The sequence below is a fragment of the Athene cunicularia genome (genome assembly GCF_003259725.1).
Source record: "Athene cunicularia isolate RWA chromosome Z unlocalized genomic scaffold, athCun1 chrZ_part2, whole genome shotgun sequence".
In the NCBI taxonomy this organism is placed as follows: domain Eukaryota; kingdom Metazoa; phylum Chordata; class Aves; order Strigiformes; family Strigidae; genus Athene; species Athene cunicularia.
In genome coordinates, this window is record NW_020799143.1 from 12,005,026 (window position 1) to 12,031,792 (window position 26,767).

At 36.6% G+C, this 26,767-nt stretch overlaps 2 protein-coding genes across 8 annotated transcripts in view; both read left to right on the top strand.

Moving 5' to 3' along the window:
* Window positions 1–1,069: 1,069 nt before the first annotated feature.
* On the top strand, window positions 1,070–20,913 carry SLC35D2 (solute carrier family 35 member D2). The gene is made up of 10 exons (XM_026866142.1): window positions 1,070–1,102; window positions 2,713–2,799; window positions 5,492–5,559; window positions 9,486–9,554; window positions 10,610–10,712; window positions 12,096–12,188; window positions 14,649–14,716; window positions 15,513–15,591; window positions 16,957–17,039; window positions 17,655–20,913. The coding sequence occupies exons 1-10, from the start codon at window positions 1,082–1,084 to the stop codon at window positions 17,755–17,757; spliced, it is 774 nt and encodes a 257-aa protein (XP_026721943.1). The 5' UTR covers window positions 1,070–1,081; the 3' UTR covers window positions 17,758–20,913.
* HSD17B3 (hydroxysteroid 17-beta dehydrogenase 3) overlaps window positions 17,784–26,767 on the top strand; it is a 33,175-nt gene continuing 24,191 nt past the window's right edge. Inside the window, exons 1-3 of one of the 7 annotated variants that reach the window (XM_026866137.1) lie at window positions 21,175–22,735; window positions 23,330–23,642; window positions 24,744–24,790. Coding sequence is in view for 3 of the 7 variants with exons in the window: in XM_026866141.1 (XP_026721942.1) it covers window positions 22,582–22,735; window positions 24,744–24,790 (201 nt within the window). In the remaining 4 variants the exon portion in view is untranslated. Of the gene's footprint in view, window positions 17,825–21,030; window positions 21,153–21,174; window positions 22,736–23,329; window positions 23,643–24,100; window positions 24,791–26,767 lie in introns of those variants that run through there. The other 6 variants (XM_026866139.1, XM_026866136.1, XM_026866135.1 and 3 more) reach the window with 6 other exon arrangements.

Genomic DNA, 26,767 nt, shown 5'->3' on the forward strand with positions numbered 1-26,767 from the left:
CTTCCTGGAATACTTTTGCTTCTGGTGGTTCCTAACCCCTTATCAGTGTTAGGACTCCAGTGTCTTTAGGGCCTTCCAGCTACAGTTCAGAGTGTTTATTTCTTTTGCTAATACTGTTCCCATCCCAGTGCTGGTGCTTGTTGGAGATGTACATTTCTTACACACCAAGTTCCTCGTGGCTTATGTGATAAATAGCCACAACCTCAAGGCACTAATAATGGAAAATTACAAGGCTAGTTGAGAGTGTGGACCCTCCTTAGGCATTTGTTAGTGCAAATGTGCACAGAGAATTAAATGGGTTTTGTTTAGAGACCCTGGATGCAGTTTGCTGTGTGACCGCCCCTGACAGTGCAGTCCAGCAAAATGTGTGACTCTTCAGAGTTAGCAGGAACTGTCACATTCAGGGACATAAAGCTTTTGGACAGAGGCTCCAGACACTGCTGGATATGGCATAAAGCAGCCATCCATCATAACTAACTTCTTTTTTTGTGTTTCAGTATGCATAGGGAAAATTAACAGGTATTGCCACACCTTTACTGGTTTTAACTTGATGTAGATTTAGGGGAAAAAATGGAGGCACTCAGGCTCTTCGGATGTCCTGCTAAAGTTTCTGCTTTCTTAACGTTCAAGTATCCATCCTTTCAGCTAAAGCTAACTGAAGGGATATGGTAGGAATTTAGCTGTTTTAGCAGGCAGTAGATGTTTCTACATGTACCTAGGTACTTTCTTTTCACAGAAAGATATTGGTAGTGTGTTTGGGCTGTGGAGATAAGCTTCCAAGTTTGCTCAAAAAATAATGCATTCTTAAGAGTTCTAAGAGTTCTCCAAGTGTGTTACCTTCACTTACAAATATTTCCAAACTATTAGCAGTTTAGAATTGATTGCTACATTATTTGGATGCAGCTTGTATTTTGCCACAGAAATAAAATACTAGGACTCCAGTAAGTTCCTGAGCTTTTCTGAAACACAGGCCAGTCATCCACATGTTCAGTTGTTGACTTTGGTGTTAAATTTAAACACTTTTTTTTTTCCTTTCCTCAGTGTTAAATTTATGTTTATGTTTTTCAGCTTCCCATCACCAATGTTTCTTGGAATTGGACAGGTATGTTCACAAGTAAAGCATACTAAACGTACTCCTCATTTTGTAAGTTAAACTAATGGTAACATAGAGATATATTTGGGGTGGGGGGGGTGGAAATCTGTTACACCATACTGCCTGTCTTCTAGATTAGATACACTGTAAGGATGAGTGATTTATTTTAGTGAGATCAGGGAAGTTTCAGCTTATATCAAAACTATTGCCTGGGAAAAGTCAGGTAAAGTACTGGAAATGCCATTTATTTCCTCTTGCAGAGTTCAGTAATTAAGAGATCTGGCCTTCAAAACTGTCAAGATTTGGTCTAGTAAGTGCATAGATCCTATAAGAGTCCTTGAGCTTTTATGGGTTATATGCAGATATATCGCCCCTATTTGTAGACAAATATGTATTTCTTAATAAATCTCTCCCCCTGTTCCAGTCATTTTTCCAGTAGGACTACCACACAGTTTTGGTTCTTTGCTGCTTTATTTGCCTGTGGGCAATTTGCAGTACTGCAACAGAAACATGTTTTTTGTTATTTCTTGTTAGTAATTATCATAGTAAAATAAAAACTCAAATGTTTGTGTACGTGATCTGTAAAGAATGTGTGGCTGCGGAGAGATGGCTAGGAAGGATGGAGCCCTGAAGCAAGTGTTGTTTAGGCAAATACATTTAAAAGAGAGGGTTTGCTTATGCCAGGGTTACAAGCTAAGGGGTAGTGAGGAAGAGATGAGAACAGGGTACTCAAGCAAGTCTGACTTCTCTGCTGTTTGATGCTGAAGAGAGTAAAATGTCTTGTAAAGTCTTTGTTGTGTGAAAGGGAGAGAGTTTCACACATCCAGACTGCTCAGGAAAACACACATCATGTTTTAGTGAAAGCCAAAGACTAGAAAATGTGGCAACAATTCATGTTAAAGGACAATGATATGGCTTTGTTTACTTGCTGAACTTAAGACTCAATGGCATTTCCATTCTTTGCTGACTGATCCTTCCAAGATTTCCCGGAACACTTTGTAAAATGCATATAATACGCATTTTAGTCTGATTTAGTCTGCAGAACCCAAATCCAGCCTGTACTCTAGATAGTCAATTATTGTATTTTTGTATAAGATAAATCCTAACATTTTTTTTCCTCCCTGGAGCCAGTGTTAACTTTTGTGATGTGTGATTGCTCAGGTTCTCCTTCATTCTGTCCATATCTTTATTATTTCTTCTTCATGTGGTCAACAGACTGATTGCTGCACAACTCCTGTCTTGCATTATCAAAAAAGCTGTAAGAGTGATTCTGCAGACTAAACAACACTGAGTGAAAACATCATGATTATTCTGGAATTGTGTCCTGTTCAATTTTCTCAGCTCCTTCTCAGCATGCGTTGTTTCACAGGGTGCTGGTAATTTTCTCAAGCTAGTAAAGCATATGCCTATACTGTGCTTTTAAGTAAATAGCTGGCAAAATTGATAACAATAAAGTTGTTCCAGTTTATTAATTGTGTGCTGTGCTGTTCTTTGAAAGAAATACGTAATACCTAGCATTTGTCTAGTGCATATAAAGATTTTGTCTTTTGAAGCACTTATTTCATTCATATATTACTATTTTGCTTTTACATAACTTCTTGATTTTTCTTTTTGTTTAGATGGCAGCCACCATACTTATCTTGTATGTGTCAAAACTAAATAAGATTGTTCATTTCCCCGATTTTGACAAAAGTATACCTGTGAAGGTAAGGATTACATAAGTCCTGATAATTAATAGGAAAATGTTACCTCTTACAATGGCTTTCTTTCTTATGGAGACAAGATACAAAAGACGAACAGAAAAAGTTTGCATTTGTCAAATGTGATTATTTCTATCTTTGTTTCATTTAATATTGGATTTGATTATTTTCACAATATTTTTGTGAATATTTTGGCCTTTTGTTTGCAGAGAAATGTGGTGCCATTTTGTAACGCAGTACATGGGAAAGGGTGCTGTACGTTCATATGGCTGGATGAACTCTTTCAGATACCTAAAGTATTTTTCTGGATGTATACAGCTCCCTGTGGGATCAATGGGAGATCTGTGTTTAAGAAATAATTTTGATTACAATATGAAGGGAGAAAGGCTGCTTGGAAGTAGGACATGTGATAAACATTAGGAAAAGAATAGGCAAAATAGACCCAAAAAAATAACCAACAATTGACTAAAAGGGGCTAAAATAATGCCCACTGAAAAAACTGTAAGGGGCTAGCTGCAGCGCACAGACCTTAAATGTGTATAGTCTAAAGAGACAGAACTGAGGAAATAGGAGAGGAACTTTTATTATCTCGGATTGGGAACTAGGATTTGAAATGACTACAGCAGTATCTTTGTAGACTTTTGCATCCAGTGTTGCTGGAGCTTTACTTTGATGCATAAGCCTTTGTATCTATGACTTGTTGCGGGGTATTGGTCAGTGTTTGCTCAGAGATAGAGCTAGCTCCAAGCTCTGCTACAGGCCTCAGATATCAGAGCTCTTCAGGCCAGCAACTTGGTTGCAGCATCTTGTCTTGCCATCAGTATGAGGTTTATCATGAATGTCTCACACCCATTGGTGAATACTGTTTATTCCTAATGCATGTTGAAATCATTACCATTTCTTCATGTAAAAATCCAAAATATGAAAGGTTTCCCAGTGGATAGTTCTGAGTTCCACATACAAACAACTTGTTAAGACCTCAAGAAGTTTCTTCCCTCCACCTCTTCCACTCGTACAACTCTTCTTGTCTGCTGTTGACTTCACTTTTAGTACAAAGGCATTAAAAAAAAAAATCACCAATTTTTTTTGGTCTCAATAATATCTATCCTTTGGAAGACTTTCCTGGATATGGTGGAAGCAGTCAGCGCTGCAGCATTCAGGACTTGCATATTGCTGTAGTGCTGGATTTGACTAGTCAGCTGGAATGTTCATTTCTTTACTTTTCAAAGCACCCTTTGACCAGCTCTTTATCCTTTTGACAACTTCTGCTTTCATTGACATTAAGATTGCTTTTCACTCCTGGACTGGTTTATGTGTTTTCAGCTAGAGTTTTAAACTAGCAAAATGGTTATTTTATTGACAAAGCTTTAGAGTTGTTCACCGGTTTTAAGTAGATGTTTCACTGATCTCTGATGTTGTGCTGGATGTTGAAATTTTGTCTTTACAATAGATGAATTTCAGAGGAAAGAGAATGTAATGTCAGCTCTGTTTTTATTCTATGAATGAAATAAAACATTTTTCTAAATAAAAGGAGAGAGCATTACAAAAGATTTGCAAACTAATGTTGACAGGCTGAATATTTATTGTTACTTACACTTCTATTTGTTTTGTAGTCCTATTCACTTTCACTGTTATTTTCACTTAAAAGTTAACTTTAGTTAACTTTAGTTAACTTTTACTGCACAATTCTCCTCTCTCCTCTTTGCTGTAAAAGAAACGCAAAATCTTGAACATAGATAAAATGCAGCCCACTCCTCTGTATACTTTTGAAGCATACAGTGCTTTGAGAGGGCAAAGCCTCCGACAAACACAGTGTCTTCTGAAGCATGTATAAGCGCAACAACAGCAGCTGTTACACGTTAGGATAGAGGATCTGTTTTGTCTTTCTGCCATTTCAGCTCCATTTGACTGATAGTGAATGGGACTAGATGTACACACCACCTTTGTCCCCGTTGATTACTTTGACTGGTTTTAATCTTCTGCAGTTTTTCTCTAGTGGGAGAGTTAATAGCTTTGAAATGCAGCTGAATGTTGTGTGGGGATCCCTGGCTTCTTGTACGTTTTCTTAAGGCTCTGAAGTTCTGTTATTGTTTCTCTGTATTGTGTTAGGGCCCATATGTTTCTGTGTGAGTCAGTCTCATAATGCTAGAAGCTGGAAAAGGTAAAGTTTAATCTACCCCTAAATACTTATCTTTCATTTCTAGTATCTCACATAGCATAATTTGCTGGGTAGATCTAAAATTTTGTATCTTCCAGACATAGTAATATATGCAGAGTACCTAGAGAAGCACAGCATACGTACAGTTTATTCATTCTTTTATTCCATCTGTTCTCTTGCTTATTTAGCTACTGTTTTGAATACTACTTTTACACCTAAAATTCAAATGTTAGAGTGGCTATTAATCTGAAGATTATAGTAATTAAAATAAAACTGATTAACATTTACTCTAAATGGAGTCTGGGTCTCATTAGAGGTAGATTACAACTCTTCTAATGAAATCAGTGAATGGATCATGAATGGTCACATAAATGGGAGCTTCAGATCAGTTTGCAGCATAGTTTTGTTTTTTTTTTTAAAAAACATCTTTCTTGCTAAAAATATATCTGATATTATAGTTATAAAATTCTATCAAGTAAAGTTTCTCAACAGTGCTTCAAAACGTAATAATCTTGAGTTGTGCTTTTAATTTTATCACAGTTGTTTCCTCTGCCTCTGATTTATGTTGGAAACCACATAAGTGGATTATCAAGTACCAGCAAACTCAGGTATAGTAAATGGAAGTTATAAGTAGACTGTTTGGATTTTACCCTTTGGGGAGGGTGTGTGTAAAAAATAAACACTAAAGAAGAGCATTGCTTAGGGCCTTAAATACTGTCTGTCTGTCTGTCTAAACCCCTGATACTGTTATGAAGTTCTTAGCCAAACATTTGATCTGTTTACAAGTTCTATGCTTCCTTATGTAAGGGGGGCTTAGCCAGGCACGTACTGTCACAATACTCTGCTGTGACAATGAAAGTGCTTTCACTTTCCCCTCACACCCAAGTGTCCAGCTTTTCCTGGGTATCCTAACCAGAGAGTTTGAAAGCTGAAAGAATGATGGTTTTGAAGGAAGAAGAATAAAGGAAAGATTTGTGATGTCAGTGCAGGTTATTGCCAAGAGATAGAGAAGCTTCTGTGTAGTGGGATAGTGGCTGTTGCTTAGCCCTGCTGAGCGCCAAAAGCAGGTTGTGGGGAGGTTGCTGAAGGGCTTGCTGGCTCCTCTGTGCCTGTAAGCATAGATCCATGAGAATTTCTTCCATGCTAGTGTTAAAGAGGTGTAAGTTACATAGAGGACCTGCTGCAGTAGATTGGTTGACCAAATTTTCTGTGGGAGAGGAGTGCAGAAGCATGATGACTGCACCAGGATTGGAGGATACAGCACTACCATTGCAATGGTTTCTTGTATGTTATTACAGGTTCCTGGGGATTTGACAGTAAGCTAAACCAAAATGGAGAATTTTTCAGGTTTTCAGCATTTCATAACTTTGAGACAGATGCTGGGAGAGAAAATATATTTCCTTTAATTTGGTTACATTTGTTTTTCTTTATGGAATTATTTTTTCTGACTAGCAGCATTAGATGCCTGATTCTGCAACTCTTTGTTGTATGCATTCGGAAGTTGTTTCACTGAAGTGACTATTCAGGCCGACATCAGGACTTTGGCAGTACTGTCCCTAGTAGCACTTGAGCCATTGTGAATATGGAAGTAGTTTCAATCTATAAAAGTCTGATTTATGGGTTCTTCTTTTCCATATCCTTAAGTGTAATTTTAAAATAAAAAGTTCAGTAGGTTATTTTAAACATCAGTGCACGGGCTCCTCCTCCTGTGGCTGACATACCTCTTTTAGATTCACTGTTAATAAATAATTTTGATAACAGGAGAGTAAGAATGGCTGCAGTGTTTCTACCATTAACATTTTACTGTGTTGTGTTTTGCTACATTATGTGACATTTGTTTATATTATGGAATTTCCCACCTTGTTTGGGTTGTCAGTAAGGTATAGATGATCCTATGCATAACTTCAAAATGTCTATTGTAAACTGATTAAACTGTGTGTTAGAATTTGTATAATTCATTAATGCAGTTGCTAATAGTTATTTTAAACAGAGGATTAATTGGTCCATACAGCCATGATGTCAGACACAAGTGTATTCTCAAATTAATCAAAAAAAAAGGTTTCCAACTACATTACTTAATGTAGACCAACAATATGTTGTTCAAATTAACTGTTTGGTAGTTGCAGCTGGTCCCACCTTTCATGTTTTTTGTACTTTCTATGATTTTTTCTTGTAGATTTATTTTACTTTTTTTAAAGTACAACTTGTTTACCAAGTATGTTTGCTTTGTATTTTATTTCTGTTACATGTTTTTGGAGACAGGTTAATTGTGTGTTCTCCTGGTTTAAAACAGAAATAATTTTTACCTACCCATGAATTCTGCAGAAAGAGTTCTTCCATAGGGAAAATAGCTTTTATATTCCATTTCACTGATGCAGAGGAACATCTTAGAAGGTAGCCAGTTGCATATCTCATTATTTTTCAATGATATGGTTATCTAATCTGCCTGTAGTGTCAGAATGACTTCTTTTTAAAATATACCAGACAGTTGGGAATTTGTTTTGGTTGCTTATTGCTGGACCAATGGTTTAATCTTCTGGTTACTAAGATAAGAATTAGGACATAAAAATGCTGTTAATCTGACACTATGCTTGGATTTTTTTTTTTTTTTTTTTTTGACAGTTTGCCGATGTTTACAGTGCTCAGGAAGTTTACCATTCCACTTATTTTTTTTTTTTTTTTTTTTAAATACCTTTATTTTAGATCATATCAAATGGATTACTTGTGACATCTCATCAGAATATTGAATGAGTGCTTTTTACTGACAAATAGAGAAAAGCAAAGGAAGTGGGTTTATGTAGCTTTTTTTTGAAGACATAGATAGATACCTGCATTTTAGTGAATAAAGGAAAAAGAATCAGCTTGCTTTCATTTATACAGCTCATTGTCTTACCTGTTGCACAGGGATAAGGTAAGCAGCACACAACTCAGACACTTCTAGCAGTTATGGTTTGTGTCTCATCTCGGAGGCCCCTAAACTGCAAACTGCTTCTAGCAGGCAGATCCTTATGTCTCAAAACAGTGATGATACTATGTCAGTCTGCTTGCGTAGAGTAGTTTTCTGGGTCAAGTCCAAAAACATGCCAGTTTAATGAAGCAAAACGGTATCTACCAGTGTGCTGTCAGATCACAAAACTCTGTAATTACAGATACCTCTGCTATTTTTAATGAGAAATTAAGAAGTATATGCTATTTCAGCTTGGGATCATCAGTTTCAGTTGTACTAGCTTGGAAGAATGGGAATATAAATACATCATACTTTATCACTGTCATAGTTCCATCCAGATCACTTGTACTTGCTTAAGGTGAGTTCATAAGGGGAAAAGCTGAACCTAGGCAGCATCTGAGTGATGATCAGGGGAAAAGCTTTTCAGAAAAGGCCCAAGTAGACTGTCATCTCTTTTCAGATGAAGCAGCAGTGGATCAACGTGATTCATATTTGGGGATGCTCCAGGATTGCTTTCTAGTTGTAAGTTCTCACAGGGAAAGCAGAACTTACTGTCTTTTGCTGTCTTGAGGACTCCCACAAGCAAGTGAGGAAATTGTGAGTTAGTCAGGTTGTCATCAGTTCTCAGCTAGACTACAGCAATATGGTGTCTGAGTGCTAGCAACATCCTAACCTAAAGGAAGTTTAAGAGCAAAACACTGTATTTGTACATACTGCTGCAATATATTTCCTCAGGACTGAAAATGAAAGGACTCTAGAGAATTTATGCTGGCTTATCTCAGGATTTGAAAAGCAGTCAAGGTCTGGGTTGTTACTGTTGAGAGTCATAATCAAAGCCTAACATATCTGGAGACTACATACAGCTTTGTTGTTGGGACAGTGGTCCACAGCTGTGCTCCTTTGACACACAATATTCCTCCAAGAGTATTGTATATTTCTCACAGGCCATCTCAGATGTGGGGAGATGACTAGGGGAATGTTTGAAAGGCACATTGCTGTATGGTGCAAAAATAAGTACTTAAGATATTTCTAAGTAAGGCAGTACAGGTATAAGAAGCAGAATAGTTTTATGGTATGCTTTTCCCTACTCAGTGGAGTGCTGATGAAGATGTAGTGAAGAATATGGTAAGTTTCCATGCTTTCCCTTTCACATACAACGTTTCAATTTGACTTCAGACTAAGTATCTATTTGAAAAATAACAAAGCTGTTGTGCTGTACAGCATCTTCCCCAAGAAAGATGAGATGAAAAAATGCATTGGATTACTGGACTACACTGAAATGTGTCCATTACGAATACCAATACACAGTAAATTAAAGTTTGTTTCAGAGCTGTTAACCTTAAACATTTAATCTTTTCTTTAAAAATTATCTAGTAGCAGAATGCTCACAATGCTTTTTCAATCTCGGTTCTCAGGGCCAAGGTCTGACAGCGTGGCACATGGTCAATTACATGGTTTCTGTAAGGTTAGCAAGATAGTGGCCTCCTGTTAAATGTTCTGTGATTACTAATTGCTTCTCAGGCAGACAGCCATTTAATCTCCTCTACAAATAATGAAAATGTGAACTGTCTTAATTTTTGTCTGCAGGAAACGATACCCACTGAGTATTATAGTCAGCGTATTTGCCATCATTCTTGGGGCTTTCATAGCAGCTGGGTAAGGTTTTCATTTGTTATATGAAGTCATGATGTGAGAGGAGGGACAACAGGAAGTTTTTTTCCTTTTTAAGTGCCAAGTAAACCTAAGTTGAGATGAGTTTGGCAGATCTCTCTACTGACATCATTGGGAGTTACATAACACAAAGGGAAAAATTTAACTCCAGCTGGAAGTATTTGGGTGGTTCTTTTTCCCCGTCCTAGGTTTTCCATGTTTATAGGATCATAAGAGAAGCAAGTTAAAACTGTGTGAAGAATGCTGCTTTTATTTCATAGTATCAGTGTATTTTAATCTTAGAAAAATATATTCTTGTTCTGGACAGAAAGACTTAACTTTTTGGTTGTCAAATATTGTTTTGAGTTAGGCAATGTCTGTTTCTTTAATCACTTTGAACAAGTTCAAATGTGAGATGAAGTTCACAAAGCACTTGTATGCTAGTCTCCTCTGTTTTCTTTCTGTTTGAATATTCCTTTACCTAACTGGAAATACAATGTTATTTTTTGTTTCTTGAATTTGCTATGCATGAAGGTAAATAATTTCCTATGCATGAAGGTAAATATTTTCCATGTGATGTGACTCAGATAGAGCCATGTCCTATTAAATTAATCACGCCATATCCATAAGGTAACTAGTCAAAACAGAAAGGATGACAATATGTTTGGTCTGACTATAAAAAACAAGTAGTCAGACTATTCCCTCACTACTTTTTGTGTAAAAAGAAATAGATAAGTATACTCAGTAATAATTGGACAAGTTGTCAAGATTGAGACAGATGGAATTTTTCAAAGAATGAAAACTGAATGTTTCCTGCCACTTCCACACCGAGTACTGGGAGCTCTCTGATGACTTATTTGTGATGGTCCTGTGACTTGAGAAATGTAAGGTAATTCGACTTGCAAAGAAGACTTAAAGCAAAATCTGTGACTTGCTGGAGTTTTCAAGATTTGCATTTCCTCGTTTATGTTATTTCTCTAGATAAATAAGGTAATGCAGCGCATTGTATACTGTTTGCTTATTTACAAGCTTATTTACACTTATTTATATTTCTTTCTCAGGTCTGATCTGTCTTTTAATCTGGAGGGCTACACCTTTGTGTTGCTAAATGATATCTTCACAGCCGCAAATGGAGTTTACACAAAGCAGAAAATCGATCCAAAGGTAACTGTGAGATGATTACATTTAGTTTAACATTATGACAGTATGACTTTATGAACATACAGTTATGAACTATTCAAAAGTTTCATTTGCTTTCATATTTCAGTTGATATATGTGTCATTTATACAGAAGAGCCTGGGAAAAACTTGTTATTAGTATCTCAGGCCAGTTAAGAGTATTTTATTTTCTCCAGAGTCTTTTAGGCTGAGTTTGTAGTGGCTTTAAAATGTTCCTATTGGCTAAAAAAATAAATCCAAAATAAATGCAAATTGTTTACCTGTAAACTTTATATCTATCTATCTATCTATCTATCTATCTATCTATCTATCTATCTATCTATCTAAGAAAGGTAACTGTTTGACGAGAAAGTGATTTTAATTGAGGTTTTTGTAAAATAAACTTGTGGGTAGGAACGGAGACCTGTCCAGTTTGAGTTAATAATCACAACTGATATATTTTTTGTATATCTAAAAGCAAGTCTACAACAAACCCAGGTACACCAAAGAATTAGGTGATACCTTGATACATTATACTTTATGTAAACGTTGAGCAGGATGCTCTTCAAATACAGTGCCATGAAAACATAACCAAACCATAGCAAAGAGCAGTCTTGGAGATGCTAGATAGAGGTTTTGTCACTGACTTTTGTGGTTCAGTCTGTACAGTGGTAATATATATCTTTTAATAATCTTAAGAGTCACATAAAATCCAGACTCTGTATTTTTCTTTATAAGCAGCACTTAAAAATCTCACAGTTTTCTGAAAAACACAGTTTCATTTTAAAACATGAGATAAGATGGAGAGCTAAATAACATGGCTGAATCTGGAGGAAGGAAGGCTGCTTTTTCATTACCCTAATCTTCTGCCTTTGTATCAAGCAAGTTAACCAACAGGATATATGGCATCCCTCAAGTTCCTTGAAATTACATCAGTTACCAGTGATTAAAGATGCTCCATCTAGGAGTCAGACTTCATTAATTTTCCTGTTATGCTGGCCCCAGGGAGTCATCCTGCTATATGCTTTTGTGGTTTGATTTACTGTAGATGGAATGGATAATCCCTTGGCCAGGCAGAGACTTACGTGGAGTCTTAACACAAAGCAGTTATGGAACGGTGCCTTGGGAAGTTTCTGACTAGCTGCTGTTGTATAGAAACTGTTCAAGGTATAGTAGAGCAGTAATATTCTGCTGAGCATACAGACAAAGTGACTTAAGTGGAAACTCATCTCAGTACTAAACACTGATTCCAACAGTCTCAAGTTTGTATTTTAAATTGAAATGTATTATATTTTGTCTGCTCATTGACAATAATGTCAGAAGGATTGCCAGGGTAGTATTTAGTAATTTTAGCCCAAATGGCTAGTAATTCAATTTCATTTTTCACAGGAGTTGGGAAAATATGGTGTACTTTTCTATAATGCTTGTTTCATGGTGGTTCCAACAGTTATTCTTAGCTTTTCTACTGGAGACTTTCAGCAGGTAAGGAGCAATATTACATATCTCAGACTGGTAACGGTATTTCATTCAGTTTTTTCAGTTGTGGGTTGGGTGGGTTTTTATGTTTGTTTTTAAAAAGATAATCTAGTATTTGAAATATGTGACTTGGGCTTGCTTTTTACAGGTAAGAACTTGTAATTATTCGCTCTAAGGAGAAGCTCTGATACGATACAATATGATACGATACGATATGATACGATACGATATGATACGATACGATACGATACCCCTTATATGAATCTTTGCTTAAGAACTAGTGTATGCCTGGAGACTCTCAGGTAGAGCAATTGGTTGAGACTCCACACACTGCAGTGTGTGTTCTAAAATGAGATTGCAAATACCAAAACCAGACAATTTCTAGTCCTTCTCTCCTTCTGATGCACATAACAGATTCCTGTTCCATCTCAGTCTAGTTTAGTGACCTACATTCTACATTTTCATAGAACAGCATGACTCTCCATAGGTAATCATAGTACAGTATAATACAATAGTTAGTATGTTCTGGCATGTAAAGTATCAAACCAGGAGGTTTGTGTTTTTCTGGCTCCCTCACAGACTTCCTGAGTTGCCTTTTTCTTACCAGTAAAATGAGACTAGACACTCATATTACTTACTGGAAATGTTTGAGATTCACCACTGGAAATTGTTACAGAGCTTGGGGGTGTCATAAATCATTCCATTGTACTTTGTTGTATGTTGTGCTGTGAACTCACATGTTTTTTTCATTGTGTTCTTAGAAGTCTACTTTAAGTGGAAAAATTGTCATTCCTTGAAAATGATCGATTTAGATCTGATCTGAGTGTGAAATCTCTTCTTGTGGTGTCAGTCCAGCATGACCTTGTGCCAGTTTAGGAGAATGCAGTTGATGCCCATCTGGTCAGATGTAGTGGGAGCAAAGTTTGTATGTAAGGTTTCAACTGCTTCAACTTCCCAGCAGACAGGGTGGAGGCATTTTGGGAGAACTGGACAGGGAATTTTACCTTCTTGCTCGGTAAAATTCCCTGTCCAGTTTCCTCTGCTTCTAGGTTTATTCCATCAGAAAAGTAAAGAGTGTGTTGTGCTCACATGTTAATTTGGCATAAACAATTTAATGACCAATTAACTGAAAAGAATAAATAAATATGAGAGAAATGCATATTGCCTATTGTGCATACACAGTGGCCTGGTCACAATATTAAAAGTCCTATTAAATTATGTGGATAACTAGTGTCAATGTGATGCAGAAATTAAATCAGAGAAAAGAGGGTGAAAATGGAAAAATATTGATGAAAAGTTGACAAAACATTGTAGATAACACCTGTATTTAGCAAATTTTTGGGTCATGTGGGTTGGCTTGCTTTTACCCTAGCAGAGCTTTTTGCCTTGATCCGTTACAGACAATGCAGAGCATGTTATCTTTTGCCAGTCAAAATATCAGTACAGTGTCTATGTGACAGATTGCTGCTTCTGCCCTAGCTAGTTCTGGAATGGTAGCTACCACATCTCATAGAGACTGCAGTTTATGAGTGTCTCAGTTATTCACTTCTCCTTCACCAGGTGACTGACTAGAAGGACAGGAAAACATGATGCAGTGGAAGAGAAAGGAAGCCCCAGAATGTCTTTCTGTAATACTTTGCAGTTTATTGTAGCACACGAGTGCAATTCTAGCAGCGCAGAGCTGCCTGAGATCCCTCTAATCTGTTACACCAGGTGGTGGAGGCTCAGCTCGCCACAGCTGAGTGTGGACTAACAGCTTTTATCCTATTCCTCCTCAGGGATGTGTTCAGCCTTTCCTGAGTTTTGTACTGATACAGGTAGCTTTAAACTAACCAGATTAAAATGAGGCATATCCTGGAGTTACAGAGATGAAAAGAATCTGTGACATCTTTCTTAGTGACTGTTGTGTGTCACTGTGTGTCTGTTTGCTGTACATCACTAAGGATCAGACTTCAAAGTTGTGATTTAGCCTTTTCATTGACCTTCATTGATGAGAGACCTTAGTAATGCTTATTTAATCTATTTCTGATCTCAAAATTGCAGGCTTGGACCTTGAAAGCTGTTCATAAATGAATCTATAGTATGAAATAGATTTCAAGAAAATTATTTATTTTTTTATTCTCTCTGTCTCATATCAACACTTGTGTAATATTAATCACAGTGTTGGTATCTGTATCAAAAAATAGAAAAACACAAATTCTCTGTATTGTATTTATATTCATTGCTTGCAGTGTGCAGTTTTATATCTGCAAGAATGTGTCTGGGTATCGTGGGTGCTGTCATCCTGTTGTCTCTGAAGTTAAATGCATCAACTGTTTCCAGTACTAATACAAATGTTTTGTAATTATAATATGAATCAAATGTATTTTGAGATTTTGCACATTTGCATATTAGCTACATTTTATATGTGTTTACAGTTGATTATATAGCACATAATTCTCACTCTCTCTTTTTTTTTTTTAATAGGCAACACATTTCCAGCACTGGACAAATTTTTTATTTGTCTTTCAATTTATTCTTTCCTGCTTGTTGGGGTAAGGACACAGGGCAATCCAGTAAGAAGTTTTAATGACAGTGTTTCAAATTGCAAAATCTGAGACATAAGACTCACTAATAAGTTATGGTAAAGTTAAAAGAAAATATATTTTTCCCCTAGGCTTCTGTCTTGTCTTTTAATTATTTCTAATAGTGTAAACAGCCATATCAGTACTGTCTGGTTGTTGACCTTGCAGCACAGTGTACAACAACATGAGATTCAGTTTTTTACTTTCTGTACTCAGTATTTCTCTGATGGACGTCTCTTCTGATTATCTATCTTCTTATTTGCATTTAATAGAATGTAAGCCCTTTAGAACAGGAATTGTTTCAATGTGTTTGCTCTTTAAAATACCTGTAAATTGTGGGAGACTCAAAAATAATGAAACAATGCTGTGTTCCTGTTTGACCTGCAGAGTCAAAGGAAGAATAGAAAAATGAGTTGGATCCTGTTTTGCTCTTTCACATGTCTCCAACCAAGGGGTAACTTCAAATACTGACATTTAAGAAGCACAGAGAACAGGGATGACTCTGCTAGAGCTCAAGCAGCACATTTTAATGTGTACTTTGAGTACTCTGTATATGCACATCATTAACTTAAAATACAGATCCACAGAATCTTTTTTTTAGGGTGTGGAACAGTTGGGATTGAAGATCCTAGCAAAATAGTGATCCAGAAAATGCTGAATGTTGAAAAATGTAGTGTTGAAAAATGTTGAAAATGTTGAAAAATGTAGTGTTGCTAAACTTTTGTGGTCCCTGGGAGGAATTTATAAAATTTTCTCCTTTATTTAGGTTTCTCTTGATGTATTCTACTGTCCTATGCAGCCATTACAATTCCGCGCTCACAACAACAGTAGTTGGTGCCATCAAGGTGGGTTACGGAGCAGAAGAGGGAGATGAGAATGCTCAGATAGACAGGGAAGAGCATTGATTCAGCAGTGATCCTGATTATGTTTTGAGTTGGACACTCAAAATGAGGGCTAATAGTGAGACACTGCTTTTGCGAAACAAGGTCACACCACACAGTGAGCTAGTTTTCTTCCACTGAAGCTCAGATATACTCTAGAAAGCAATATGAGTATTGTTTTATTTTTCTTCAAGAGAAACTTGAACTACTTTAATTAAAAGATGTACATTTAACCACATTTCATTAGGTACTGTCACATGGAAGAGCAAAATATAAAACTTGTGCAGTTGTGGGCCAAACAACTATCAGAATCCAAACTAGTTTAGACTAGGAATAACAGGCCTCAAGGTGCTCCCTTGCATGGGTGACTAAGGTAAACAGTAGCTCCAGCATAGCAAAATCTGCAGAAGGAAGATGGTAATTCTCTTTCTGCAGTTGGGTTTGTTTGGGTTTTTTTTTTTTGAAAGCTGGCAAGATTAATCTAGTAGTTTTCATTCTGTGGCCCTGAAAGCGTTTTTTTAAATTTTATATGTCTGCATTGAACCATTGAGATAGAGCAACACTATTTCTATTTTCTGAGCAATAGTTATCTTTGAGACATTTTGAACAGCTTTAAAATTGAGAAGTGCTTTATGATGCAGTAGTCCCCAGTAGAAGCTGATAGAAATTATGTCATTGTCCAGGTTAGCTGCTAAAACATTTGAAACCAACAAAGTGTTGGTAAAATGATCACACAGTTCTATTGCTTTCCTTCTGTCTATAGGGGACAGTCTTCCCAAAACTTAATGGGGGCAGCGTGAGAGGTAGAATCTTTCTCATTAAACTGTGCTGCCTTGAACTTGAGCCAAGTGCTTTCAATGCACTTTTAGTTGGCAAAGGAGGCAACCCTATTAAAGCAATAATAAAGAGCTTTTATTGTAACTTTAAAGCATACTTTTTATTCTTGAGAAGCCAAAACCCGCTTTTAAGAAATGGGATTTGAAAAGAGCCTTCCCAAGATTAAAAAGAAGTACATTTTCAGAAGGTGGCCATAGCTTCATTTTGCCTAATAGCAAATAGGTGATTTTTTTTCTTTTTTTTTTTTTTTTTTTCCCCAGAAAGTCACTCTCCATGCATTGCATTTAGAAAACATACTTATTTTAAGATTTTATTTGGCTGTTACATTACCCATAAGGCTGACATCCTGTGAAACTAGTTCAAATACTGATTTTAGAGTGGCCAGCAACAGAATATAGCTATTTCCTTCGAAAAGTAAATTAATTGATGTAGTTTATAGTCTTGGAGATTAAAACTGATTTTAATAAATGCATGGTTTTTGTTTCCTTTCAGAATATATCTATAGCTTACGTTGGAATGTTGATTGGTGGAGATTATATATTCTCTGTGCTAAACTTCATAGGGCTAAATATTTGGTGAGTGGAACTTGAATAACCTTTATCTGTTAAAGCTGAAAATTTTTCAGTGGGATAAAGTTTTATGTTTTGTTTGATTTCTCGCACTTGGATGATGCAGTTTTGAAACTACCGGCCTGAGGAAGCACAGCCTCAGAATGTAAAGTTCATTACAATCAGTTATGTCTTTTCCTGTCTTAGATATTGAATCTTACTGTGGTAGGTTCTTAACTATGGAAATACGCCTGCAGTTTTATTATGTGGGATTGAGTTCATTCTTTTTTTTATGAGCAGCAGTTCTGAGCTGTGAGGCTTGCAAGTAAAAGCCAAGTGGTGAGGACAGTGAGAACACTGACCGAGTTGTGCCCATTGAATATGAGTTATAACTTGTGAGTTGTTACTTTTTGTGCTTGGCTGAATTGTTATGTCCATTTGTATGAATCTGTTGGAGCAACTGCTAATTCATCTTTGTCTACTCAGGGCTGGTTTCTCAAATGGCTTACATAGCTCTGAGGCACTCCTAATTTATGTTAGCTGGCATTCTTTAACCCTTTGGAAGGAAAGGTAATTACCTGTAAAATTATATGTTCAATGTAAGTTATCTCTGACACCTCTGTTCATTCTCTTTTTTTTTAGTATGGTAGGAGGACTGAGATACTCGTTTTTAACGTTAAGAGGAAGCAGCAAACCTGTGCAACCTGGAGATGAAGAGAATGCACTTCCTGTGTCAAAGAGTTAGCAAAAATGCCTGCCTTGAAAGAGACTGAAGATACAAGTTCGTTCAGCATTGCTGAGAACTTAAATAAGTATGTGTTGGAACATACTTGAAACAAGAAGAAAAATCTACCTCAAGTTGCCACAGATGTGCACATAATTCATTGGTTCATAAATATTCTAGCTCACCATGTTCTTCACATGTGGACAAGTTTAATTTTAGCGCTTTTTTTAAAAAAAAAACATGAGCTATTTTATAGGAAGGAATGCCATGAGCAAATCTCAAGTGGTAAATTTCTTCATTTACCTGTACTTTGGTGCTGTTTGTACTCAACAAGATCTTTGAGTTCTGTTTCAGTGTCTACCAGTAGTCTCTGAGGCAAAACTCCCTGTAAAGATTATGAGGCTTTAGTCACCATTGCCTTATGCCATATGCAATCTTTGAGATCATTGAAGAGATAAAAGATGCTAGAGATTCAGAATGATTTCATGTACGCATTTGCTCTTGTGTAATGTAGAACATATGGGGCAAAGAGGGGATGTGGCCCCAGATTGTTCCTTGTGTAAGTGTTGACTAAAGAATTCAGAATATGGCCTGGTATGTTTGGTATACATTGTAGACATTCTCTCAGGCTTCTACTCATCCTCAGTAACATCATGGTGTTCTGCTGCAATTACCACTGTTGTTATAAGTGAACCCTGATAACTTTGCTGCAGAGTCAGTGAGAGAAGGAAATTCAGAGAGGATTTTTAAAAAAGATTTTTGTGTGTGTGAGCCAGCACCAAACAGGTGATTAGGAGACAGCAAAGGTAAATGTACTTTTGTTGAGGTGCATTCATCTTCTTATATCACAGTCCCCTCCTCTGATGTTTTGTCTATAACTACCTTTTAATGCTGCAGAGATGTGATGCTACTATGTACAAACTGCAGGAGGGAAAACTGATGACATGGAAGACTAACTTGTTTTTAAATTAAGAAAAAGGTTTGGTGTCCTGTTATGTCTTATATGTGCATTGAAGGCTTATCTGGGACTAGTTCATGCTTAAAATGCAGAGCAAGGAATCATAACAAGCCCAGGGGGTTGCTACAGTGGGCAAGACCTGTCCAGTGGTTAAAAATAAGGTCCAGAACATGGTGGTCTGATTTATCATATGAGACTATAATGGCACCACTCTGTATCTTTATTTCCTTCTCTGAAAATACAGTTGATAATGCTTACCTGTGTCTTTCACAATATAGCGTTAATCTTTGAAAACACAGTAGAAGCATTGCACAGTGCTGGAAGACAGCGGAGTAATGAATCTTGTTGAAGTTCTCAATTCCCTGCAAGCTTGAGCCAAGATTTTTTAAAATAATCAAATCAAAATAAGACCTTGGAAGACCTTGACATGGAACCAGGGTATTCTAGTGACTTGTTTGATTCTCGCTTGAATTAAAATGCAGCTAAATCTGAAAAGCATTACTCTGTGTGTAACACATGAATGACCAGACTGGATTAGATCTAAGCAGCATGTGAGTAGCTCACACCATAAACTTCAGAGGATGACTAGGCTGCCCACTGCCTGCATGGTTTTGAATGGCAGAAAGAGGAGTGGCTGCAAAGATCAGAAGTGGAATTCAAGGGCACAGTCAAAGTGGAAACAAAAGTCTGAGCTGTCCAGTTTCTCACAGCTGGCTAAGAGATGTGACTTTCATTTTCCATTTGTATTGAAGAGCTGGGGAGGGAAGTGGTTGCTGCATATGTTTTAGAGAGATCTTCAGTTTTTAAAGTTTATACTTAAAAAGCCTTCAATATTTTGAGTGTTTTTTTATAGGACTCCTTTTTCTCCAGATCATCTCTACCTCCAGAATCCTAATTATTGAACCTCAGCTCTGCAGTGGGACAAGACATTGGAGGGTTTTCATTAATTATGAAAAGATTATGAGAGCCATTTGACTGCGGTACTGGTTGACACACAATGGCACCTGCTAACTAAGATGTCGTTCCCATAGAGGAACAGCTACTGTATGCATTTAATTCATTAATATTTTGCTGTACCTTTTATAAATAAAGAGAAACAGATTACAGTTTTAATAGATTTTTTTGGTTTTGTGTGGATGGACATATAAAATGCTTTCAAGCATACATAGATAGCACCAATATTTGCTTTCTGTACAATCAACTGATAGAGTGTACTTGAAATAGTTTCATTAGTTTATTCTCCACTGTAGTTGAAGTGAAATTTATTTATTGTTCATGTCATGTTTTTGAAGTGCTTCAGACTTCTTATAAAATAGCAACTTATGAATACAGCCTTTACCTAAAATACAGAGTCTTTATGATAAAATTAATCAATAATTTAAAAAATACATTTAGAAATAACAAGAAGTAGGTACTATCTGGAAGAACTTGCAAGTTCTTGCATCATTTCACAAAACAACTCTGCTTCAGTCAATTGCTGTTTTCCTCTGTATCTGTGAAGTTAATATTGATTCCAATAAATTTGCTGTTTGAAACTGGGAATATGGGCTCAACCAGGCACAACCATCATGTTAGAATTTAGGTAATTACAGAAATGGCTATTTTGTTCAGAACCTCAGTAATTGTGTCTTTCAATTAATAAATTAGTAATTTAAAACAGATTTCTCTTAGGATACATCTGTAAATCATCCTAACCTTACTTTTCTGCAGCTGTCATATCAGCTTAATGAAATATTAAACCAGTAGTAAAACTAGACAACTTACTTGCTGTATGAAGCTTAATTTTCTTTCTTTTGCAAAAATTATAAAACTGGCTAGAGAAAACCTTAGTTTTCAGAATACATATTTTAAAGAATTAGTAAGTGGGCTGGTTTTAAATACTGGAGTGACTTCTGGAAGTCACATTCCCTCACAGAAATGTCTTGCAGTTACATGCTGCTAACTACAGAATGATTTTCAGAAGTAAGTCCAATATTTCTAGAACTTTTTAAGTTCTACAGGTGGTAAGGTGTATTTACAAGGGAGCATACAAAGAAACTTCAAAACAGTAACTGGACTGGAAAGGAATTGTACTGTACATTAATCTGTTCATTTAATTTTATAGGGATTGCTTGGCAGTGGACTAACAAGAAGTACAGTGGTCACCCAGAGAAGCTTTCTACCCATGCAGTGTGTAAAGCTCTTGCAGTGATTCCCTTGAAAGTCAGAGAAGCAATACCTCAGAAAAAAAAAAAAAAAATAGACTGGGCAGGATGAACAATTCACTTTCATAAGAATTTATTATTTTTTCTCTCAGTATCCCGTCCTGATTTACAGATATTAGGCCCATGAAGTATTACAGGCATATCTCAGACTCGTTTTCAGCCTCTGGAAAAGAAAATCTGAAAAGATCATGGGTAGAGCTGGAAGTGCAAAAGAGCTATGGAAGTTTGTGTTTTGACTCCATCATCAAACAGAAGTGATTTTTTTTTTTGTCATTTAAAGGAGGTATTCACAGTGCAACTTGTTCAAATTTAAAAGTATTCCTTGAATAGTGAGTGATTCTTTGGGGAATTTGTTTGCAAACATTTTTGGAAATATTCAGATCTTTTTTGACTGGCCTTACAGGGTAAAACAAGTGAAATTTTAAGAGAGCTTATGTGTGAGGAAATTGGGTGGTTAAGCTAGGATGGTAATGATTTTTATATCTTGTTACAGGTAAATTAGTGTTACATTTCTTGTGATTCAGACATCTTTATTCTGTAATGCATGCACATACTGTAGTTTTCTGGCTGAAGGTGTCTAATGTCAATATGTCAATGACTTGACACATTGCACCTCTTCAGTTGGAGATTTCTGGGTGTCGGAGTCTTAGAGATGACTCATGTTAAAAGTGGAAGAATATCATTAAAGTAACAGAAGAATTTTAGTTTACCTTATCCTAAGTGCAAGTGTAAGCATCAGTGTTTCTCTTCTCCACTTTAAACTCATCTTTGGAAAATGGATAATGTTTCAAGTTACCACTACAAAGAAGAGTAAAGGTTGCTTCTGTGTCTTCCCTAAGAAATTCCATATGGTAACTTTTAAAATTTTTTTAATCACTGGAAGTCTGAATTTCATCAGTTTCATCTCTGTCTTGCAGTGAGATACTGTTCTTGTAAGCATTTTTTCCACTTAAGGTTTTGATACATGTCCTCAATTTTTAATACTATGTTCAAACATACTTAGCTCAGAAAAGCTGAAAGTCCTATTCCCTTGTTGATAGATTACTATACTTGTTCATGCCATAATTGCACCATTTGTAAAATGGTCATAATGATACTAAACTCTTTCTAGAAAGCTCTGTGAAAAGTTATATAATACTGCTTTCTCGTATAGAAAGAATTAGGTTATCTTTAGCAATCTTTTATTATTTTGTCTTTGAGTTGGTAGATAAATCTATTTTTCTGCTTTCAGTGTGAACTTGCCTTGGAAATATGTGGGCTAGAGTTTAACTCTCTGCTGTAAGAAGTAGTACTGATATGTGTTATCCCCAAGGTTTGGAGTATTCTTACGCAGGGATTTGGTTTAGACCCATCTTCAGTCTCTCTGAATCCTGAACAATGACAATAAAATTATTTTTCCTCTTTTTGTTTTTGAGTAGTTTCCAAAAAAGGAGTGAAACCTTTCCTCTAAAGCAAGCATCAGAAATCAGTTTAGTTTGGATTTTTTCAGTAGTTTACAAATCTGGGTGTAACGTAGAGAAGTTATTCTAATCTAAGCTGTGGACATTCCATGGGGAAAGAAAATCACGTGATTTGGTTAGAGTCATTTCTCTGCCAGTGATCAGAGAGTAGCAGCATGCTAGAAAGAGGCATTTCACAGGGTGAGAGCAACTAATTCATGCTAGCTCACTGCCTTCGCTTACCATGGAAGCGTTCCAGCATCAGCTACTCACTCTTCTTGGGGGTCTGATCTGTTTCTGCATTCTGGTAAAATGCATCAGATTTATGAAATATATTTTCCCACGTATCTGGAGTGCTTTGCCTCAGACTTTCTTTCGGTCGCTGGGAGAATGGGCAGGTAAAGGAAACTTCTTCACCTTCTTGTAGCTGGTGGCTTGTTACATTACTGATCAGAAGTGTTTTTTCCTTGCATTTCCTTACCCTGTCCTTTCAGAACAAAACACAGTTTCCACTAGGTGTAGTTTGCTTAATTAATTTTTGTTTTCTCTAGTAACTTTGGGCTTATGAGTCTGAAGGTTTTGTGTATTTGGGGAGAACAGAAAAATAGTCAAACTGGTAACAGCTCACACACCTGGTGTGTAGATGTGAATTCTCTCACAATTTCTAAGTTGGATTTTTTTTCTCTACTGCAAATAGTTTAAAGAGCATTGCCTATGCCCTGTTTCCTGATATGTGAAGCAAATAGTTTATGTCTAGCATATGTTCTTCACTTTTCAAAGCAACTTTTGTTCCCAGTGATTTTGCTTGTGTTTTTTCCACATTGGTGACCTAGCCTTATTGGCATCGTTAACAAGCCAAATCTACTCTAGCCTAAAAACTTCAAAGGCTGCAACTTGGCAGTCCTTTTTAAAAGATACTACACTTTCTCATAAAGTAACAGAAATGTTTAATAAAGACCTTCGTCTTTCTACTGATCATTGATGTTTTTAAGGTTGTTAAATTATCACTATGAGGCAAGAATAAACAGATACGACAGTTGTTGAGTTCCTGAGCTACAGATTGATGGTTTCATCTTGTTAAGAAGTCACCCAAACAGTATGCTTGTGCTTCTTTCCTTTCCCCTGCATTAGAGACTTGATGTAACTGGGTTGAATACGTGTTTAATAAGCACATATTACAGTGGATTAATAAGAAATGAAATCCACCTCTGTGCAGAAGACGTGCCTGAATACCGCTGCCTCTCAAGCAATATGTAGGTCTTGTTTTGATTTAAGTGAGGCAAATACCCCTGTTCTGTGTGTGAGATGAGGAGCAGCATATGTAACTTCCTGTGTAAAATCCTTGTTTCCACTGAAGGTTGGGAGAGGTGTTTGCTTTAGTGGACCCTTTATGTTCTGTCCTTTTTATAAACATAAAGTCTTCTGGGCCCAGTAAAATTCATAAGGCTTGTATGATTTGTTGTATCATGTGGCACATGAGATCTTGAGAATAATAAAAATTAAAGGCGGCAGGTGGAAGCTTGTTTCCCAGCAGACTCTTGCTTTTCATCTGCAGATCTGCTAGGAAGCTAAGGATCCACTGATGCTTCATTGAGTGCTCTCTTTCTCTGTGAAATGAGAGTAATTGCTCTTCTGTTGGCAACAAACACAATCATCCAAAATCATCTGGCTTCCCCAGTGTCTCTTGCAATTTAGAAGTCCTTAATCCAAATGTTTTTGATATTGACGAATTTTCCATTTTCTTCTGAAACATGAAAGCTTTGGTGCTTTCCTACTTTATGTCTAAGGTGATAAGGATTTTCTTTCTGTAATTTCTCTGTGATATTTGTTTGTGTGACATTTAAAGTTCAAGGTGCTTTACAAATGCCAAAGCTTGTTTACTTTCCCAGTAACACTAAATCTAAAGGCAGACTGAGTAGTACAACTCTGAAGGAAGAGCATTTTGTAGATGGTGGTAAATTTGCTGTGATGTTTACAGGCAGATGTCTTGTGTGAGATAGTGTGATATCAGCTTCAGTTACCAGTTGTCCTTATCTGCTACCATTCTGCCACCAGCATATAAGTGTAAAATTTGCAAAGCAGAACTTGCAAAAATGTGTATATGGAAGAAAATTCTATCACCTCTTAGGCAATTGACTTGTTGCTTGTTATTGAATGCATGAAATTTAGAGTAGTAACTACCTATTGCATCAGATAGGTTACTGGGGTGGGGGATTTGCTTTGAAGACAAAAAGTGCTGAATGAAGTACAAAAAGATAAGAAGATCACAAGAAAATAAATTTTAAAAAAGATTCTGTGCTTCAGTAGAAGCATTTATGTTGCAGTGTTCAAACACAAAGAACTGAAGAAAAAAAAAAAATAAAACGGAGCTCCAAATGTAATCTTTATACTTTTTACTTTCTCCAGTGGTCACAGGAGCAGGAGATGGGCTTGGAAAAGCATATTCCTTTGAGGTAAGATAGATTATTTACCCTTGTTTATTTTAACAAAATAGCAATTGCTACCCCTTCATTAGTCTGTGCAAGTTAGTAAAATTATTCTAGGATTCAAAGCCACTGTGACAAACATGGTGTTAATCCCTCTCCCCTGTATGTGCAGAATAGCATTAATTGAGTTCTGAAAGGTAACTGGTGCTGCATTTCAGAGGAACATCATTCATGCCTCAATGGTCTTGTCAGACCAGGGAAATAAAATGAGTAATCCAAAAGATTTCACATTGTCCAGGGTAGGAAGTCTCCTGAATTGTCTTTTTTTTTTTTTTTTTTTTTCCCCCGGTTCTGAAGCTAATCTGCTTTTTAACTGTCAGTGGGGTGGTCTAGCATTAACATACAAAATGTAATTTTCTAGCTTTTACGCTTGCAAACACATTTTGAAAGGTATAGCTGAAACAACAAATCTGTAGGCAAAATCTGTATAAATTAATATAAACTAGAAGTTATGGAAATTATAAGGAAACCTAATCGTTTAATTAAGAATCAGTAGCTCTAGGAGGCTGCAGAAAGAGAGAAGAGCTCTGAGCTGTCCCTGTAGTTACAGCAGTCCCTTTCTATTTACCTATGTTAATCAACACTGAAAGCAGGGTGGCCTTGTACCAGCCTTGCTATTAGCGATAGTAATTGAACAGTAGACTGTTTCTTTGGTGTCTTCATTTGAAACTCACCCCTTTTCTAGAAGTTTAACAGCAATGAAACATGAGTTGTCTTCAGAGCAGAGGTGAAAATTAGCAGCCCATAATATGCAAGAGTTTAGATGTGATGCCTTCTGCTCATAAATTATAAAATATATCTCACAGGAAAGGAAAATCAATTGACTTTTGAATTAATTTACAGGATTTTTAAGATGGTCTTTTAAAGTGAATGCATTGTTTAAGCACCTACCTTATAATTTTCATTACTGGGAATGGCAGTACAGTAACTACTTTTGAAAGTGCATTGAATGTAGGAAGCACAAAGACAAATACCAGGTATCACAGTTTAACATTTGGCATAGTTGTGATAAAGATCATAAGTTCTTCTGTGGGAGAGAAGGGAAAAATGTTGCCTTCTGTCCACTCACTGAATTGCTGTAGTGATGTGCAAATGGGAAGGGTCTGATGATACATAGGTTGAGGGGAATGGGATGGAATCCAGACAGGGAGAGAAACTGTCAAAAATACTTAAACATTTATTTAACACCATGCCTCTGGGTGTAGTCACCTGTACATGCAGCTTGCTGAACTAACTTTGTGTATGAGCACCTGGTGATATTTTATCTATGCAATGGCTTCAGGAACCTGTGAAATGCTAGATCAGAGCCTTTGTCATTGTTCTGCTTTCTTTGTGCTATGTGAGTTATGCAAGAGTAAATCTCATCTAAAAGGTCAGCCATAGAATGCAAATGGCTGCTTTATACCATGAGAAAAAATAAAACTACTGTGCTTTTAAAAAAAACAAAACCAACCAACCAACCAAACAAACAAAAACAAAAACAAAAAACAAAAACCAACAGAACTTGGCTGGAACTGGCTAAACTTTGAGGAACATTTGTTGATTATGTTTGGCTTTTGTGGGATGACTGAGAGTCATCTTTATCCATGCTGAGATGTACCTTCCTCCCCAGGTGGTCCCTTTGATTGAAGCTGTGCTCAGCTACTGCTCTGTGGGGCAGATCCTGAGCCCACACCACTATGAGCTCATAGCTTGGCATATCATCTTGCTGGCTGGGGTTGAAGCACACACTTGTGTGTGGCTTGTGGATAAATAAATCTGACCCTGCTGTTTTAATATCTGTGTGCCTTTGGAGTTTCTGGCTTGGCACTGCTGTCTTGCTGGTCTGATGTCAGGGTACAAAATTCTCTGATGTTCTTCTGGCATAGGATGCTGTGGTGTTATGAACATCCATTACTGACTTAGCACCTCAAACATACTGGGTTTATGGATAAGGCCATGCCA

Bases quoted from the DNA above. Each gene is read 5' to 3' on its own strand.
- SLC35D2 (XM_026866142.1), top strand. From the start codon at position 1,082: ATGTTTCTTGGAATTGGACAG. The intron at 14,717-15,512 runs GTAAGGACACAG...TCCTTTATTTAG, and splicing joins ATTCTTTCCTGCTTGTTGGG to GTTTCTCTTGATGTATTCTA. The intron at 17,040-17,654 runs GTGAGTGGAACT...CTTTTTTTTTAG, and splicing joins TTCATAGGGCTAAATATTTG to TATGGTAGGAGGACTGAGAT.